Source organism: Lepisma saccharinum, chromosome 1 (assembly GCF_977018435.1).
Source record: "Lepisma saccharinum chromosome 1, izLepSacc3.1, whole genome shotgun sequence".
Classification (NCBI taxonomy): Eukaryota; Metazoa; Arthropoda; class Insecta; order Zygentoma; family Lepismatidae; genus Lepisma; species Lepisma saccharinum.
This window is the reverse complement of record NC_139229.1, coordinates 92820118-92838705: the sequence shown is the minus strand read 5'-3', so window position 1 is coordinate 92838705 and position 18588 is coordinate 92820118. Positions and strand designations below refer to the sequence as shown.

General features: G+C 43.7%; 1 protein-coding gene across 6 annotated transcripts in view; it reads right to left on the bottom strand.

Moving 5' to 3' along the window:
- The window catches only part of stac (C2 and C2B_Munc13-like domain-containing protein staccato), a 248855-nt gene that overhangs the window by 132576 nt on the left and 97691 nt on the right, over positions 1-18588 (bottom strand). For all 6 annotated transcript variants that reach the window (XM_083134650.1, XM_083134651.1, XM_083134647.1 and 3 more), the window contains exon 2: positions 13359-13530. In XM_083134650.1, coding sequence (XP_082990776.1) covers positions 13359-13530 — 172 coding nt within the window. The remainder of the gene's footprint in view (positions 1-13358; positions 13531-18588) is intronic.

The following is an 18588-nucleotide window of genomic DNA, read 5'->3' as shown; positions in this document are numbered from 1 at the left end:
AATGCTAAATTTGTCAGTCGAGTATGTAAAAATTCGGGAATTGGAAGTCGACAAATCTTACACGATAACTTCCGGTTCAATCGTTTCTACCCAGTATGGACCCAAGGTACGCCTGTTGCTCAACGCACAATACAGTTTATTTTTACCAGATCGATACGCTAACATGTTATCGGACGAGAAGCTATCTATTTTAATCGAGAACAAAACTCGAATCGTGTACAAGGGGACAAAGGAACTTTTGGCAAGAAAACGAAGCACGTAATAGAATTTGTGTAGCGACTGCGAGGCCTTGAAAATATATAAATAACATACCGTAAAAAAACTACACAAGAAAAAATCTCAGAATATATATAAATAACATACTGCGAAAATAACACATAGAGCATCAACATGAAGCCCAAGGGTGTCGTGTACCAGATACCATACTCCAATCTGAAAAATCTAGGTGCCCTCGATGGGTTACTCACCAAGAAACAACGCGAGAAGAAACGTTCTTGCTTGTCGAAAGGACATGGAATGAAATTGCTGCTCAGCACACCTCAATTGAGACGGTTGCAGCGTTCGCGGAAACAGCAAAAGATCGGAGGTTTCATATTCAGCATCCCGGCCATCCTAGCAGCATTGGGGGCCGTTGGAAGTTTGGCTGGCGGAAGTGCCGCCATCGCGAAAACCGTCATCGACTCAAAGAAGAACAAAGCAGAATTGGAAGAACAGAAACGTCACAACCTGGCCATGGAGAAGAAAGGGGGGAAGGGGGTGATGAAGAAGTTTAAAAAAAAGAAACAGAAGCACTCACCAACCGAGACATTGAATCTCTGATCGGGCCGTTACAAATCAAACACTTCAGAGGAGTTTTTATGTCCGACTCGTTACCTTCAAGCGTGAAAAGAAGAGAATGCGGAGTAGTCAACTTGGACGGTCAAGAAAATCCAGGCACGCATTGGATATGTTACCACAAAAATGATGATAAAGCATTCGTTTTCGATTCTTTCGGAGGTGTTCCACCTACAAATTTAATTCATTATCTGAAAACGACCAAAACCTCTATATACTACAACGACGAACGCATTCAAGATTTCGGAGACGTGAACTGCGGTCATCTCTGCCTCTCCGTGCTCGCGTTTCTCTCTAAAATAAATAACCCTACGATCGAAGATTTCCAGAAAGCATTGTGGAACCTGAAACAGCATCACTAGGATGGGCGTGTTCCATCTCACGAGCGAATCTTCAATCTTGAAACTCACGCTGCACGACGACATCGTCTATCCTAAATCCGTGGCTCTGCGTGCATTCTACAGCATGTACCTCATACCTAATGTTACGCAGCACAACAACAAAATTAGCGTCGGAAGCGAACACATCGTCGTCACGCCAGGACAATACAATCTTTCCACTTTGCAAGCTCAGTTACCCAAAGGCACATACTTTTCTCAAAATTCGGTCACTCACAGAGTGGAAATCCTATCCGCGACGGAAACCGTGGACCTGGGCACCATGGGAGAACTTTTAGGTTTCGAGAACGACACCAAACTCGAAGCTGGCATCAAGCACACAGCAACCAACATTCCTAAATTCTTGGCCATAGAGACTCTGAACGTACACTGTAACGTGGCAGAAGGTATGATCACGAAATCCTCGGACGGATTGTTAGGAAGTCACAAGCAGACGGGAATCATAGCCACTTTCAAACCAAGTTCCGAATTCATGGAACCGATCATCTACACGCCCTCTTCGCCGATCTATTTTCCAGTATGTCGCAACCGCACAGACGACATAGAGTTGGTGGTGACGAACGAGAAAGGAGACGTGGTGGATTTTGCAGGTGCAACGACTACTGCCATCGTGGAGATCAACGTATAATAAATAACCATACATGTAAAATGGAGCAAATCGAAAGTTACGAATTGCAATCTTTCCCTCCCAACCGTCGCACGTTTGCCAATCTGAACGAAGCAAACAGGGAGATCGAATACGACGTGGACGTCGGCGACGGGTTTATTCATCCTCACAGAGCGGACCTCTACCTTCAATTCGACGTGGTGAAGAAAGAAAGCGGAGACGCGTTTCCTGCAGCAGCAAACTTGATACTCGTGGACAACTTCGTGCCTCACCTGTTCTCGCAGGTGGAGGTGAGGAAACACAACACCGTCATCGACAGAATAGATTATCCAGGCATCACGTCAACGGCAGTGGGAACTTTGAAATTATCCAAAACGGACGCAGCGTACTACCAGGCCGGGGGATTCGAAGCCGGGACCAAAATATCGACGAGAAGTCACACAGTGCTCTTTCCCATGCGTCTGCTTCCAGGATTCTTCTCCGATTACAAGGAGATCATGTGGAAGGGAGGACTGAGAGTCACGTTTCGAAGAGCGGCCAACGACAACGACGCACTGATGCGATACGCTACTTTAGGTCCGGACGGCACCACGCCGATAGCCAACACTTTACCCGAAGCAGCGAAATGCGTCATCCGAAGCATGGAATTGAGAATGCCGGTGGTGGAATACGAAACAAACTACGCCCTCAAGCACAAAGCGGAGATCTTGAAAAGTCCCCAGGTACCGATTCACTTTCACGGTTACCAGTGCGTGCAAAAGATGGCGTCCGGAAGTCACATGGAATTCGACGTGACGACGCAGTTCAACAACATACAGTTCGACATGCCAGATTTCGTCGTAGTGCTCTTTCAGACCGGGAGGGACAAAAATCAGGAAAAAGATTCCAGCAAATTCGACGACTGCAAGATCAAGAACGTTTATCTGAAGAATGGACGCAACGAAGTGTTCCCGCGCGAGAATTACAACCTCGACATGACCAAAAACAATTACCTCAAACTTTACGAGGCGTATTCGGCTTACAAACGCGTGACCGAGGGAAGTGTGGACATGTACTACACGCCCAGCGAGTTCAAAGCACGGAGACCCATGACCGTCATCAACACATCTAAGAGGAAGAAGGTTGTGGTCAACGATCGAACCAACATCAAGGTCGTCTGCGAGTTCCACGATGCCTTGCCCGAGGATACCCTATGCAGTGTCATCCTGATTGCAGAGAAGTCCTTCGCCTACGACCTGAAGAACGAGAGGGTCACAGAGCAGTTTTAACAAGTTTTTAACATCTTTTCTTGCACAATAAGAAATTTTCTGCACTAGCACAATCAGTTACAATGGCACAATACGAATTTCACTAGTTCAGATCAGTTACAAATGTCAATTTCATTAGTTATCAGTTACAATATCTTTTTTTGCACTATAGCACGAGACAATCAGAAAATTTGCACAAAAATTTGTTGTTGTTTTTACACAAGAAAATTAACAATAAAATTTTTTCTTTTTTATCGTTTCAGATGCTGTCGAAACATCAAAAACACATACACACACGCACTAGAAAAAAAAGCATGCAACTTTATTTGTAACACACACACATACATTCTCCATCTTCATCAAGAAAATATTAATAATAAACATAATTATTTTTATCTATATCTCACAATAAAACTCTATATCCAAAAATATCACAACATCAAAATAACACTAGAGTCGTTAGTACACGTTGCATGCATTACGGAGGTCCTCTGTAGGGTTTCATGGAAGTTTGGGGGAAAAAAAACAAAACACGTGAAACTCTACAGAGGTGCGGTAATCTATAACCGCAGCCATTAGAAAACTTTTACATTTTTGGTTGGGCACCACGCACCCTGGCGAGGTTATAGGGGCCAGGTATCCTAAAAAACAACAATTATTATTTTGTTTGTTTGTTTGTGTTACAATACGGAAATAATAAGATGCATACGCGCGCGCGCGCGTGTGTGTGTGTGTGTGTGTGTATATGCCACATCCTTCCCCCGAGAGAGAGGTTTACGAAGGTCACGATATATATAAACATTTGGGTCCCGGACTTGGAAAATTACGATAAGGTGCACTCATCTTTCAAAAGATGAGAGAATGAGAGAATAAGAGGATGAGAAGATGAGAGGAGAGGTTTACGAAGATCACGATATATATAAACATTTGGGTCCCGGACTTGGAAAATTACGATAAGGTGCACTCATCTTTCAAAAAATAAGAGAATGAGAGAATAAGAAGATAAGAGAATAAGAGGATGAGAGAATGAGAAAATAAGAGGATGAGAGGATGAGAGAATGAGATTGGTTGATTTGTTGTTTTAAGTCCACTTTATGCACAGTAAGGCTAATTGGGACTGGACCTACAGTTTAAAGTGGGATCCGAACCACTTGTGCCTCCACCGGGTATCGAACCCGGGACCCCTTGATTACAAATGAGAGAATGAGAAAATAAGAGAATGAGAGAATAAGAAGATGAGAGGATGAGAGGATGAGAGCTCATCTTTCACTCATCACTGCCTTTTTGCGCCCGTGAAACATCGTCAGCGCAATAAATGAGGCGCGAAACAGGAAGAGAAAGTGAGTTTTTCAACTTTTTGCGGTCGTTTGGTCAAGAAATCAGAGTTGCGGTCAGAAGTACAATTTTTATCTACTACTTATGGGTATGGGTATCTGAGGGGGTTCATACTTTCTGAGGGGGGTCATACTTTCTCATGGAATCCATGAGGGCATTTTTACAAAAATCTTGGATTAGGCAAGAGTTCCACACTTGAGCAAAAAACTCATATGGGCATGTTGAGCCTGTTTTAAGTATAGCAAATCTGCTTGAGAGAGGTTCATACTTTCTCGCGCTGTCCCTACCGTAAATACCACTACTTGTTCTCGAAACCTAAAAGTTCTCCCATGGTGCCCAGGTCCACGGTCTCCGTCGCGGATAGGATTTCCACTCTGTGCGTGACCGAATTTTGAGAAAGGTATGTGCCTTTGGGTAATTGAGCTTGCAAAGTGGAAAGATTGTATTGTCCTGGCGTGACGACGATGTGTTCTCTTCCGACGCTAATTTTGTTGTTGTGCTGCGTGACGTTAGGTATGAGGTACATGCTGTAGAATGCACGCAGAGCCACGGATTTAGGATAGACGATGTCGTCGTGCAGCGTGAGTTTCAAGATTGAAGATTCGCTCGTGAGATGGAACACGCCCATCCTAGTGATGCTGTTTGAGGTTCCACAATGCTTTCTGGAAATCCTCGATCGTAGGGTTATTTATTTTAGAGAGAAACGCGAGCACGGAGAGGCAGAGATGGCCGCAGTTCACGTCTCCGAAATTTTGAATGCGTTCGTCGTTGTAGTATATAGAGGTTTTGTTCGTTTTCAGATAATGAATTAAATTTGTAGGTGGAACACCTCCGAAAGAATCGAAAACGAATGCTTTATCATCATTTTTGTGGTAACATATCCAATGCGTGCCTGGATTTTCTTGACCGTCCAAGTTGACTACTCCGCATTCTCTTCTTTTAACGCTTGAAGGTAACGAGTCGGACATGAAAACTCCTCTGAAGTGTTTGATTCGTAACGGTCCGATCAGAGATTCAATGTCTCGGTTGGTGAGTGCTGTTGTTTCTTTTTTTTAAACTTCTTCATCACGCCCTTCCCCCCTTTCTTCTCCATGGCCAGGTTGTGACGTTTCTGTTCTTCCAATTCCGCTTTGTTCTTCTTCGAGTCGATGACGGTTTTCGCGATGGCGGCACTTCCGCCGGCCAAACTTCCCACGGCCCCCAATGCTGCCAGGATGGCGGGGATGCTGAATATGAAACCTCCGATCTTTTGCTGTTTCCGCGAACGCTGCAATCTTTTCAATTGAGGTGTGCTGAGCAGTAATTTCATTCCGTGTCCTTTCGACAAGCAAGAACGTTTCTTCTCGCGTTGTTTCTTGGTGAGTAACCCATCGAGAGCACCTAGATTTTTTAGATTGGAGTATGGTATCTGGTACACAACACCCTTGGGCTTCATGTTGATGCTCTATGTGTTATTTTCACGGTATGTTATTTATATATATATTCTGAGATTTTTTCTTGTGTAGTTTTTTTACGGTATGTTATTTATATACCCCACCCCAATTTTTGTTTCGTGTTCATGGCGATGGTGGTACCCAGTGCGGCGACCCGTTCACCCAGCGATGCGTCTCTGCTCACGAACCTTTCGAAAGCTGCATGTTCCAATTTTTTGTCTGCTTCGTGACGTGCGTCCAGATCCGTCTGCGTGGTGTTGTAGGCGATGTCGTGATCTTTGCATGCCGCGTCCAACGGATTCACACCCTTGTCTCCTCTCTCCAATCTTTTCTCGAGTTTGGTACCCGGTCCGCAGTACTGGTAGCCAGGTAGATGCATCTCGAAAGGTAACTTGTTGATGATGTCGTTCACGAGTCCCTTTCCTTCGGCCACGTTTCAAAATTTCGGAGGCAGCGTGTTGATGATTTTGATCAGGTAACCTATGCCCTTGTCGTCGTTCACAATAAAGTTGGAAAGTTTCGTGCTGATCATGTCCACAATGCCAACCTTCTCGTTGTAGAAATTACGATTGCCTGCATTCTCTTCGCCGGCTATCACCAACAATCGGTCCACGAGTTTCCTAACGTCGTCCACCCAAACGAATTCTTTGGGTAACGTGTTGTAGCGTTTGACGCCGCTGCCTGTTTTGACCTGGTTCCAAATCGGTTTGATGAGATTCCTGTACTTCTCGCCGCTGCTCGATTTCACCCTATTCTGCGAGGCGTCGTTGTTCTGGTACAAGGCATCCGTCATGATCAGAATTTCCTTGTAACTTTGGTAATCTTCGTCGGTGCAATCTTTCGGCTGCTTTTTGGCAACGAGTTCCCACAGTCCCACCGTACCCGGATACCTGTTCCAACTATCCTTGTCGCCTAAATTGACTTTAATGTCGTTGCCTTCGAAGGTCACCTTCGATTTCCCAATCTTCCACACCACACCACCGCCTTCACTGGTTTCCATGCTGGGATACAATCCGAACACTTCATCCTTGTCGAATTTCCCCGTGCTCAGGTAGTCTCGTGCCAAAGGCCCCAACTCGATTTTATCCGAAGACGTGCTGCCTATGGCTCGACGTCGTGCCGGTGCATCCTTCAGTTCGAACGGCGTCGAAGGAATGCTCGAAATAGGCGTGGGTACGGCGTAACTTTTAGCTGCGAGCGGTACGAGTTCGTTGATCAAATTTTTATTTTGTTCCGTGACACTTTTAATTTCTTTACCTAGACTGCTGATGGCATCGATCACGGGTTGATCCTGACGTTTCTTCTCTTCGTAGAATCCGCGATTCTCGGATTTCCAACCTTTGAAGCGTTTCGCGAGGTAATCGCGAAGCTTGAGATTTTCGTCTTCGATTTTTCGTTTCGTCATGACGTTTATTTATACACGTCGTTTCTCACAACGTTGCAACGTTTAGAAAGTCGTTGATTTTGTTTCTGTATTTTCCGTCGTTGGGTTTCCTCGTCATGTCGATCGTCGCGAATCCGAAATCGTCACCGTTCCAGCAAGTAGAGCAGCAGCCTTCCGAAAATTGATTGTAGTTCATGTCTCCGCTTACGTAGTCATCGTACGCGTGCTTGAGGTTGGTGTGATCTTGACGAAACAAACATATGAAATTAGCGTTGTCGCGCACTAACTGTTTTGGAATTTTGGAAAACGTTTGAGCTAGGTAAAAACAATCCATTCCTTTGTGACGACCTTGCGTGAAAAAGTTGCGAATTTCATTTTGATTTTCCAGGATAGCGTCGTCGAACACAACGACTGAATTTTCACGACAATCGTCGAGTGGTTTTATTTCCGAGGCAAACGTTGCAATGTCCAGACCATCGTACAGTTTCATCAGTTGCTGGTATTTGGATTGCTCCAAACTTTTCGAGAACACGTACAGGTGCCTGTTCTTCCAATCTAACCAATTCGGTGCGAGGAGAAAATTGTCCACGAGCAGTGTCGTTTTCCCGCACCCCGAAGGACCTACGATCAGACAGCGGATGCTGTCGGGAAGCAACTTGCCGTTCTTTTTTTTTTTCTCGTTTGACTTTCCGGATCCGGTAGACGCTTCACCACGTTCCACGTACTCACAAGATCACTTCGTCCGCGTCGATCCAACTCTTTTCCGGAAGTCCCAGCCATTTGACAAACAGTTTGTCACCTTTCCTACGCAATACTTTCTCGATGAGGTACGTGTCGGGGTGTTTTGTTTTAGAGAGTTCCTCTTCGTAAAATCTTCCTTTCAAAATCTCGCCGCTACTATCTTTTATTATATACGTGTGTCGGTTTCCGGGTAGAACTCGAACCACCGTAAAGAGTTCCGTGCTCCAATTTTTTGTGAATCCCTTCTCGAAGGTGCGTTTGAATTTGCTGATCCTCACCTGGTCTCCAATTTTGTATTTAGCTTTTTTTGTCGTGGGTGTGTACTTTGGACAGTAAACTGTAGAAATTAAACGCTGCTCGTCGGACTTGGTAACGTCGGCTGGCTTCATGCCTATTGTTCTGTGTACCGTATCATTATAGGTGTCGACGAGTTCCGGCAGGATGTCGACCCATTTGTAATTTCCCCGAAGCGTGAATCGTTTCCACATGTGTGTTTTCAAGGTTCGATTGAATCTTTCCACGATGCTGGCTTTGATGTGACTGAAGGTCGAATAATGTTGAATCTTGTGTTTTTGAATAAACTTTTGGAATACGGCGTTGTAAAATTCTTTACCGTTGTCCGTTTGCAGAAACCGTGGTTGTCTGCCGCCGCTTTCGCGAAAAATTAATTTGAATGCTTCCGTGACGCATGTTCCCGTTTTTCGCCTTCAAAGGTAGAGCCCATGCGAATTTCGAAAATGTGTCTATGACGGTGAGGAGGTACTTGTTGCCCTTGTTCAATTTATGTACGTTTTTCAAATTGCCGCTACTCATCTCCACGAGGTCGCTTTGCCAGAGGTCGTCGATGCCCTTGGTTACCACAGCCAAACGTTCGTAGTTACGGCGTGCAGGTTTATGCAATTCTTCGACGATGGCTTGCCTAGACATTTTTTTTAGAGATTACGTTTCAAGAGAAGCACAAGCGTGATGGGATTCAAAGAGGGTGGCACTTCGCTCGTGTTTTGAATGATCAGCTTATCGCCGGCACTCACGTCGAAAACGGTAAGATCTTCGTCTTCGTGTATTTCATATATGTTGCGCGTTTCGTTCCAACGTGCCAGAGGAATGTTTCCTGCTTTCTGGACACCACGATTCGATATCAAAGTCATGGTGGGAACGCTAGCTTTTCTACCGTGAGACCAGTACGAAAATTCGTTTATCTGAATCGTGCCATCGAGGAGAAACTTGTAGTACGGATGATAAGGATGCAACATGTACAGTTTGTTACCTTCGACGAACGTGGAGATTCTCTGTTGATTGGGTACGCTGTTGATTTCGATGGCTTGCAGAGAATCCAGTTTAGCGAATTTAGTGTCGACGCCGAGCAGATTACTGTGAACTTGTCCGAGTTTATTTTCGATGGGCAGCAAATGCTCGATTATGGTATCCGTTACGGCAGAAAAGGACGGTTTGATTTTCACTTCCACGTTCAACTGCTTGTAGTTTTCGTTGAGTTCTTGCAACTTGGCACCGAAAGAGGCCAGCGTCGATTCCTGCGTGGATTCCAGCACTCCAACTTGATCTCTGATGTTGACGACAATGTTCTGAAGGTTCTCGACTTGATTCAATTTCGAGCTCTTCTCGGTAAGATCGTTCACGATCCTTCGCATCTCTGTAAACTGCGTGTGAAGGTCGGCGACGCTCTGCGAAGTGGGCAGCGTCGACACCAGCGAACTAATTTCGTCTCGAATCTGTTCCACGTTCGCCGTTTCCGTTTCTAGTCGTTTCAGCATTCGAGATATGTTTCTTTTCAAAGCGTGCAATTCTTTGGAGGTGGGGAGATTGGCCACCCTACTCTCGAGATCGCTCAATGAACTTTTGATGTCGTTCGAATCGGATAGTGCCGTCACTGCCGTTTTCAATTTTTCCAAATCTTCGCTCGAAGGCACGCTCGTCCGTAACGATTCCAAGTCACCCTGTATGTTGTCGAGTACGTGATGAAAATGAGCGAGATTCGTTTCGACGTTCAAATTTTCTAAATATTCGATCTTCTGCTGAACCGTGCTTAACGTGTCTTGAATGCTCGTCAACTCTCTTGCTTCAGCGTGAATATTTTTAATTTCTTCGTTGATCAATTCCAAGGACGCCTGAAGCGTAGCGATGGTGGTTTGAATGTGTTCGAAATCTTGATAGGCCTCCAATTGAATTTTTATGTTCGCGACGCTTTTACCGATGACCTGCAGTTCGTCCGACGATGGTAGGTTCGTCATTGTATCTTCCAAAGTCTGTAACTTGGATTTGATTTCTTCCAACGTGCTGGTGAATTCTTCTTGTAATTTGGAAACAACGACATGTAAGCGTTCTGCGTCTATATCGTTCACGACGGTTTGAAGTTCAGAGAAATTCTTTTCTATTGCGGAAGTTCGTTCTTCGATTTCGAGTTTCAGTTTTTCCAAATCTTCATTTTTCGATTGAAATTGCTGTAATTTGGCCAAATCATTTTGAAGCGAATCCACGCTCAACTGTATATTTTGAACGCTGTCGTAAGAAGGTACGTCGACATAATTTTTTATGAGCGTTTTCAGTTCGGAATCGATTTTCAGAATGGGGTCGAGACATTGCGTTTGGAGCGTAGCGATTTCCGACTCTAAACTTTTGTTTAAGGTCTCCTGCAAAGCAATCAAATCGGTCCTCAACTTCTTAACTCGAATGTCCAACATGAGAATCTCTTCTGCGTGGTCTACACGCTTGGTGTTGCCGAAAATGTCGTTAGGCATTTTTGGTTAACGGTTATTTATAATAGGATAGACGATTCGTAATTCTACAAAAAGAGGAATGAGTTTGTCGTAATCTCCGAGAAGTTCCGTATAAAGATAATCTCCTGCAGAAACATCGTACGTAATGTTAGAAAGCATCTTGTCGTGCTTGATTCGAAAAATATTCTTGCCGGTAGAAATTTTGATTTCGCCTGCGTTTTCCGGATTCACGGTGATTTGAAGTTTCCCGTCGATCGGAATTTCGTAGAAATGTAAATTGTTATTAAAAACATAAAACATTTTGCCCACATCGTCATTCAGTTTCGTCCAAATGCTGTTGAGATGAACAATCAGTAAACCATTGAGTTTAGATAACACGGAAGGTAAGAGGTTATTGAAATTTGGCGGTGCAGTCTCCATGTTGATCTGTTTGCGGAAGCCAAAAAGATTCATTGTCCTTGTTAGTTATTTAAGAATACGGTCAAAGTTTTTTTTTGTAATGACACGCAAAGTTTTTTTTTTGTTTGCTTGCGTCACAATACAGGCACGTGCGCGTGCGTGTGTGTGTGCGACACATTGTTCCCGAAAGAGATTTACAAAAGTCACGATATATAAACATTTGGTCCCACAGTTGGAAAATTACGATAAGTTGCATTCATCCTTCAAGGATGAGAGAGTGCATTCGTCACAATACACGCGCGCGCGTGTAAAAATTATACACCGTGAAAAGCTACAACGAGTTGGAAACACTGCTGGTAGGGTTAACATACACCATAAAAGGCTATGTCTCGTTTCGAGTTGGCAACACTGCTTGTGAGGTTAACATACACCGTGAAAGGCTTTAAAATATCATATAGTGGAATTTTTGTAGAGTGGGTTGGCAACACCGACGAGTCTTGAATTATTATTTGAGGCTCGAATCATCATTTGATGCTCGAAATCATTATTTGAGGCTCGAAATTATTATTTGATGCTCGTCGGTGTTGGCAATTTCTATTTGTAGGTTAGCTTAGCCAGTAAAAAATCATATAGTGGAATTTTCTTCGGATGGGTTGGTAAAACCCAAGCCTCAAAAAAAACATCCAATAAAATTGCCAAATATAAAAAGAGAACAATAGACCCCCCCCTCATAAAAAGCTACAGTAAGAGCCCACAGTGCTGCCAACACTAGGCCCCCAACAGTATTGCCAGACATAAAAAATACATGGACCCCTCAGGCCCTTTGATGAAAATTTACAGTGAAAAAACCCAGTAGGTTAACAACACTGTCAAAAAATCTACGGTAGTGTTGCCAGATGTAAACAGAGGGCAATAAACCCCCCCCCTCATAAAAGGCTACAGTAAAAACCCACAGTGTTGCCAACTCTGCCCCTCAAAATATACATCATAAAAGGCTACAACGAGCCTCAAATAATAATTCGAGCCTCAGTGAAAAAAAACCCAGTAGGTTAACAACACTGTCAAACTACGGTAGTGTTGCCAGATGTAAACAGAGGGCAATAGACCCCCCTCATAAAAGGCTACAGTAAAAACCCACAGTGTCGCCAACACTAGGCACCCAACAGTATTGCCAGACATAAAAAATACATGGACCCCTCAGGCCCTTTGATGAAAATTTACAGTGAAAAAACCCAGTAGGTTAACAACACTGTCAAAAAATCTACGGTAGTGTTGCCAGATGTAAACAGAGGGCAATAAACCCCCCCCCTCATAAAAGGCTACAGTAAAAACCCACAGTGTTGCCAACTCTGCCCCTCAAAATATACATCATAAAAGGCTACAACGAGCCTCAAATAATAATTCGAGCCTCAGTGAAAAAAAACCCAGTAGGTTAACAACACTGTCAAACTACGGTAGTGTTGCCAGATGTAAACAGAGGGCAATAGACCCCCCTCATAAAAGGCTACAGTGCCCCCACAGTGTTGCCAACTCTGCCCTCAAAATATACATCATAAAAGGCTACGACGAGCCTCACGAGCCTCAAATAATGGCTTAGAACCCGGCCACCTGCACTACTGTACTGTCCATTTTTAAACCAAAAATTTATTCACTTTCTGTACATGTGTAACGAACCAGGGAATAAAAATATAAGTGTTATGTGAAAACCCTCTTTTCGTAATTCCGGCGTTAATATAATTGCTCGCTTGGCACCCAGGCTGAGGTGGAAGGAGAGAAAGAAAGGATTTTACACGGAAGTAATCCAGAGGGCCGGAAAGAAACCAGGGACTGGGGACTGGGGGGGAGGGGCGACCTTTCTCAAGTATTACTGATATGAATTCTCTTGCGGTAATATTTTTTCACAGCACAGGACAGGAGAGCTGTGCATTCGTAAGCAAGTTTGTGAGGCCTCCCCGATGGCGCAGTGGTAGCGTCGTCGCCTTGTAATCAAGGGGTCCCGGGTTCGATACCCGGTGGAGGCACATAGTGGTTCTGATCCCATTTTAAACTGTAGGTCCAGTTCCGATTAGCCTTACTGTGCATAAAGTGGACTTATAACACCAATTCAATCAATCAATAAGCAAGGGTGTATTCTGAAAAAAATTGGAAACCTCTCTATTTTGAGACATGCCGTTATAAAATTGTATTTTTTAACTTTGGCGGTGACCCACAAACCATCAGCTGCCTGTAATTCTATCGTACTCACGTTCCATCCCATGGCATTGGAGATGAGCTCATTCTTGTCGGACTCCTCTGGTTCGGAATCCGACTCGCTAGGCTCCTGTGCCTCCTCCACGTCGTCCGCCGCTGCCTGGGCAGCCTGCTCCTTGAGCAGCGAACCAAACTTCTCGAAGAAGCAGCCATCTAGCTCAGACACCCTGCAAAACCATAGAAAAATACATTTTAGCTTCATTGACAACTGGAACAAGTGATTATGTGCAAAGTTTGGCAAACTATTAAAAACGAGGGGAGAAGTACGTATTTTCCGACAAGGTCCCTGCATAGAACGGCTCTGGGACAGTGTTGCCACCAAATTTTAAGCAAAAAGAAAAACTATTAAAAATACCAATCAGACATTTGAATAAATCATAACTCAATGATAGTACAAATTATATTAGGTTCCAGTTTTAGTCCATATTATTCGACGAGGTTGACATTTGCATTCCTACGAACATGGACCTATGGGAATACTATTACTACTACTGGTTATTATTTCTTCGTTAGGTGAAGGGAAAATGGATCCAAAGGGAATTTTTTGTCCTTGGAAAGGGAAATTGTACCTTCAGATTGTGGCAACACTGCTCTGGAGTTGAACCAACCTATTAAATATGTAGCTGGGGGTAACCCTGGGAAAGCGGCCGGAGCGTAGTGTCGATCACATCACCTCCACAAACCAAAAAGACTGAGAAGGTGAAAACACAGCTCCTATGTGCGTATAAGGATGGGGTAGCTTTACTTCATTAATACCTAAGTATAATGTAGAGTAGTTTATCATTACTGGAAATGGTCGAAACAGATTACTTTAATGTCTCATTCAGTGTTTCTTTAAGTATACAGTACACATTTAATGCAATATATTCCGGATTATTCGAAAAAAGGTTTCGGTCCCATCAAATTCGGATAAAGGAATCTTCCGTGTCAATGTGAATGTTAAACGTCCGAATTGACACTTTACAAAAAGAGATTTCCCAATGTTGCACGTGACAAAATGACTTCCAGTACATTTTGCTTCTGAATTCATTAATTGAAAAAGTCTCAAGTGTTCCATGTCAAGGTCATCCTACAGCTTTAATTGCAGAAGGTGCGAGATGCCAAAAGAACGGGACAGTTTCTTTCTCGTGGCCTCTAAGGAGAGAGAAAGTGGTATTACACCATATCGTGTATATTTTCACATGTTCAAAAGGGTTCTATGACGTGACGCTACTGTGCGTGACAGCGACGCTGGAAAATAATTAGGACTCCGTTATTCTTGCATGAATGTGGTTTAACAATTAATTAATTTCATTACTATTTCTAGCGAAAGTTTCAATTACGACGTTAGGGTACAGCTATCCTCCAATACTGCCGCTATAGAAAAAGTTAAGGAGAAAGATGTCATGGAAGTCGGGAGGGGATGAGCCCCACCCTCCCCGGAAATGAGTATCGTTCATTTCTATTTATAACAAAGCAGAAAGCTTATGTTAAATGTTAATGACAGAAATAAAGTTCAATAAGTATTCGAACAGAATAAAATAAAAACTGCCTTAGATTGAAAAAAATTAGTATAAAATACAGAAACCAGTTTGCATTTTAATATTCCACCATTAAATCAAATGGTTCCACGGTTTTCAAAATTCCAAAAATGAGATTTCCATTTGACAGCTCACCCAATAAACTTTAGGACTTAATTTCACCCCTAATAATTTAAAGCTTACTGAGGTGTATAAAAGTTAATAAAATTTAAAATTGAAAACCGCCTTTACCCCCCAGGGTTTCCCCCAGGTACTAGTGTTGCCCACGGGACGAGACGGGACAGGCTTTTAAAAATTCGAGACGAGACGAGATTGACCATGTGTCATAAGACAAACGAATATTTTCGAGACGAGACAGCATTTCCACGAGGCTCCACGAGACGAGACAGGCCAAAGTCTCGTCTCGTGGGCAACACTACCAGGTAGCCATGTTATTCGACGCTGGGTGGGCGCCGGGGCCGCTTCCAACGTTAGAAAAGTTCCCGGATTTGAACCGGCCGGGGATCGAACCCGGGACCTTTACCATGGTAGTCAGACGCGTTACCGCCACCGCGGCCACTTAATAACAATAACAATAATAATAATAATAATAATATAATGAAATAAAAATAGTTATGCTGGTTGGCCGTGCGGTCTAATGGCCGCGTGCACCAACGCCGATCATTTCGAAGTTCAGATGAACGAGATCAATTTTAATCCACTCTAAATGAACTTGGTTTAAAGATTTGCATTGCACCAACGAAAAACGACGTTCACGAGATTCCGTTCAAATGATCCGAGATTAATTTGTAAGGCTATACCTGATTGGTTGGCTAAAACAAATGACAATCAAGAACCCCACAGAGTAGTGTGATGTGTCAAAGTATCAACGTGTAGGAGAAGAAAGTAATTCGGGCCGCAAATTTATCTGAATTTGATAAATGTACTGATCAACCTTGTCGACGAGTACAAGGATGTAGTAGGGTGTAAAGAAATAATAATCTTAAAAAAGAACTGACGGCGCAAGACAAAAGGATAAGGAGAAAGCATGGAACCTTCTTCTACGGGACTTCAATGCGTTACGAAATGCATTCGCGAGAGAACAGCGTACGCTCATATGGTATGGTATGCTCGCCCGCTCAATAAATATATTTTATTATTATTATTACTGTATTGTGGTAAGTATTTGAATTTTTCATTTCTTAATTCTTATATATTTATATTGTCGTGTCGTGTAAATAGCCAGTAACATGTATTTTCGTAAATTTATACAATCATATTTCCTCTGTTGTAATTTACCTTGCACATGCATATGTTTTGTGTTCTGGGATAGAAAGTACAGTATTTAGAAACATTTCGACTTTGTGCCACAGAACCACAAATTATTATTATTTTGGCAGTTTTTAGTTTACTTTACACATTTCTCGAATTATCGGCATTGTACATCCAACATCTCTAGCGTTTGCACGCCCTCGATATCACTTTCCGCTCTTTTTATATTCAAAAACAACTGCCTGCAGTCGAAGCGTCAGTATCGTGAACCAGGATCAGACACCAAAACGGTGGCGAATGGCTGGTCAGAAGATAAACTCGTTTTGATGTTCCTAGATCGCGATCAAGTGTTGAACCGTCTTGGTGCAATGGAATTTTCCAGTGATCCTTTCCCGATCCGAGTTTAAAATTTGATCTTCGTTCGTGCACACGGCCATAAGGCATCAAGATTTGGGTTCGGGCTACGGGACGCGCAGGTTCGAGTCTTCTGCAAGTGGGGGGGGGGGGTAACAACGTTTTCCCGAGATTTCGGCCTGTATATGGGACCGTTGGCCACCCACCATCGTGTGGATGTTGGGAACTACGAGTGAGTAGCGTAACCCGGTCATGGAAACCTACAACGAATGAAAGGGGGGGGGGGGGTCGTCGTGCTGATCACATGTCACCCCGTAACTGGTTGGATTATCGCCCACCTCTGCTGAGGTATGTGGGACTTTTCCGGGGGTTGGTAGGTTGACCTTGGCCTTCAAGGACTGGTGCTCCACAGGTTTTTTTTTTGTTTTTTTTGTATTTTGTTATGTTGGATATTCACTCATCTGGTGGCGCTAGTAGCGAAGTATCTCCAAGGATATAACAACAAATATTATTATAGTTTTATCAATGGACTGATCACCACCCCCCGACAAAAGATTCTGGCGACGCCTAATCTGGATACAATACCAAATAATGCATTAATGCATTATTGGGCTAAAAGGGAATTTATCTAGTTTTAATTGGAGGTGGTATCGAGACCAGACCTAACAAAAGTCTCGACTTCGTGTGAGGAGGGCAAGTCTCAAGCTATAAAGAACTGTCACATCACACACTGTTGTTATCCTGGTTACTTTATCGACTGCTGCTACCACCTACATTTTAACACAGCTGAGCGTGAATAAAGAACACGCTACAATGTCTCACGTTGCCTTTGTGATTCCGCACCTTGAAAACTCCCAGAGGCGAGGAAACGACGTGACGTCACCTACACAAAGTTCAAAGGCAACTTGAGCACGTATATTCAACATGGTGCCGGCAGACAACGCCGCGATTCAAATCCCGCATTCCTGTTCAGTGACGCAACCCAAGATTGCTTAACGCACAACAGAAGACGAACAACTCTTTCAAGCGAAACACTAAAAGGGAACGAAGTCGCAGGAAGCAGGACAAAAAAAGAATGACTGCCGAAATGACGCGACCTTCAAATGTCTTCTACCTACCAGCCGGGACCCATTGCGGAGTGATTAGCACATCGCGCCAGGGGTCCCGGGTTCGAATCCCGGCCTGGGCATGGATGTTTGCGAGTGTCCATTCATCAATTTCATCATATCATCACTCTTCCCCATCTTCAAAAATTAGCCAAAGTGGCACAAAAGGCGAAGTAAAATAAAGGAAATCAATCGAAAATCTTCTGCCTACCCTAGAAGCAGTCCTGACATTGAGCTAACGTTAATTGAAAAAGTCAGTAGAAGCTACTTATTTACCTGACGAAGTCCCTGCTGAAACTGGTTTGTATTTCCAGTATTTTTTTGTTTTCTGATCACGGATCACAAGTGACCACGGAGTGTATGGGTGGGTTCACCTTCCCGTGAACATCCATGTGTCAACCTCACTTCCCTAAGATGCATTCTGCAGGCCAACGAGGCTCTGGCGCCTAGACCTAGAGCCAGTAGAATCCTCTATGAGGTTGTGTGTTGTCTTTATATGTGCTGAGTGTCCCTTTACAGCCTTAGTTTTAAAACAGAGTAAGATGGTTAAATCATCAGACACACAATGATTTTAGTTCTGGAAAGGGGACTAGACCAGTATAACGTGAAGGGTGCAAATAGGTTGAGTTGACGCACCCAAATTTTCACATCATTCGATCACAAGTGACCACACACATACTATCTCAATGTTCAGTCACTGACACTTCTGGGCTGTAGTGATCGTAATGAAAGTCAAAGTTTGTCATTAAGTCCACTTTATGCTTAAATAGGCTAATTGGGGATGGGCCTACAGTTTAAAGAAGAATCTGAACGCCTGTGCAATGTGCCTCCACGGGAGATTAACCAGGTGCCTGCAGTCCCGTATCACTCCTTGCTTTAGTTTTGAAGCCAGTGGGCGGAGCTTATTGACTGCCCAAGATGGCCGCATCTACTTCATCTGACAGAAGAACATCGCATCGCGTACTGCAAACGCACATAGGCTCTCCTTCTACCA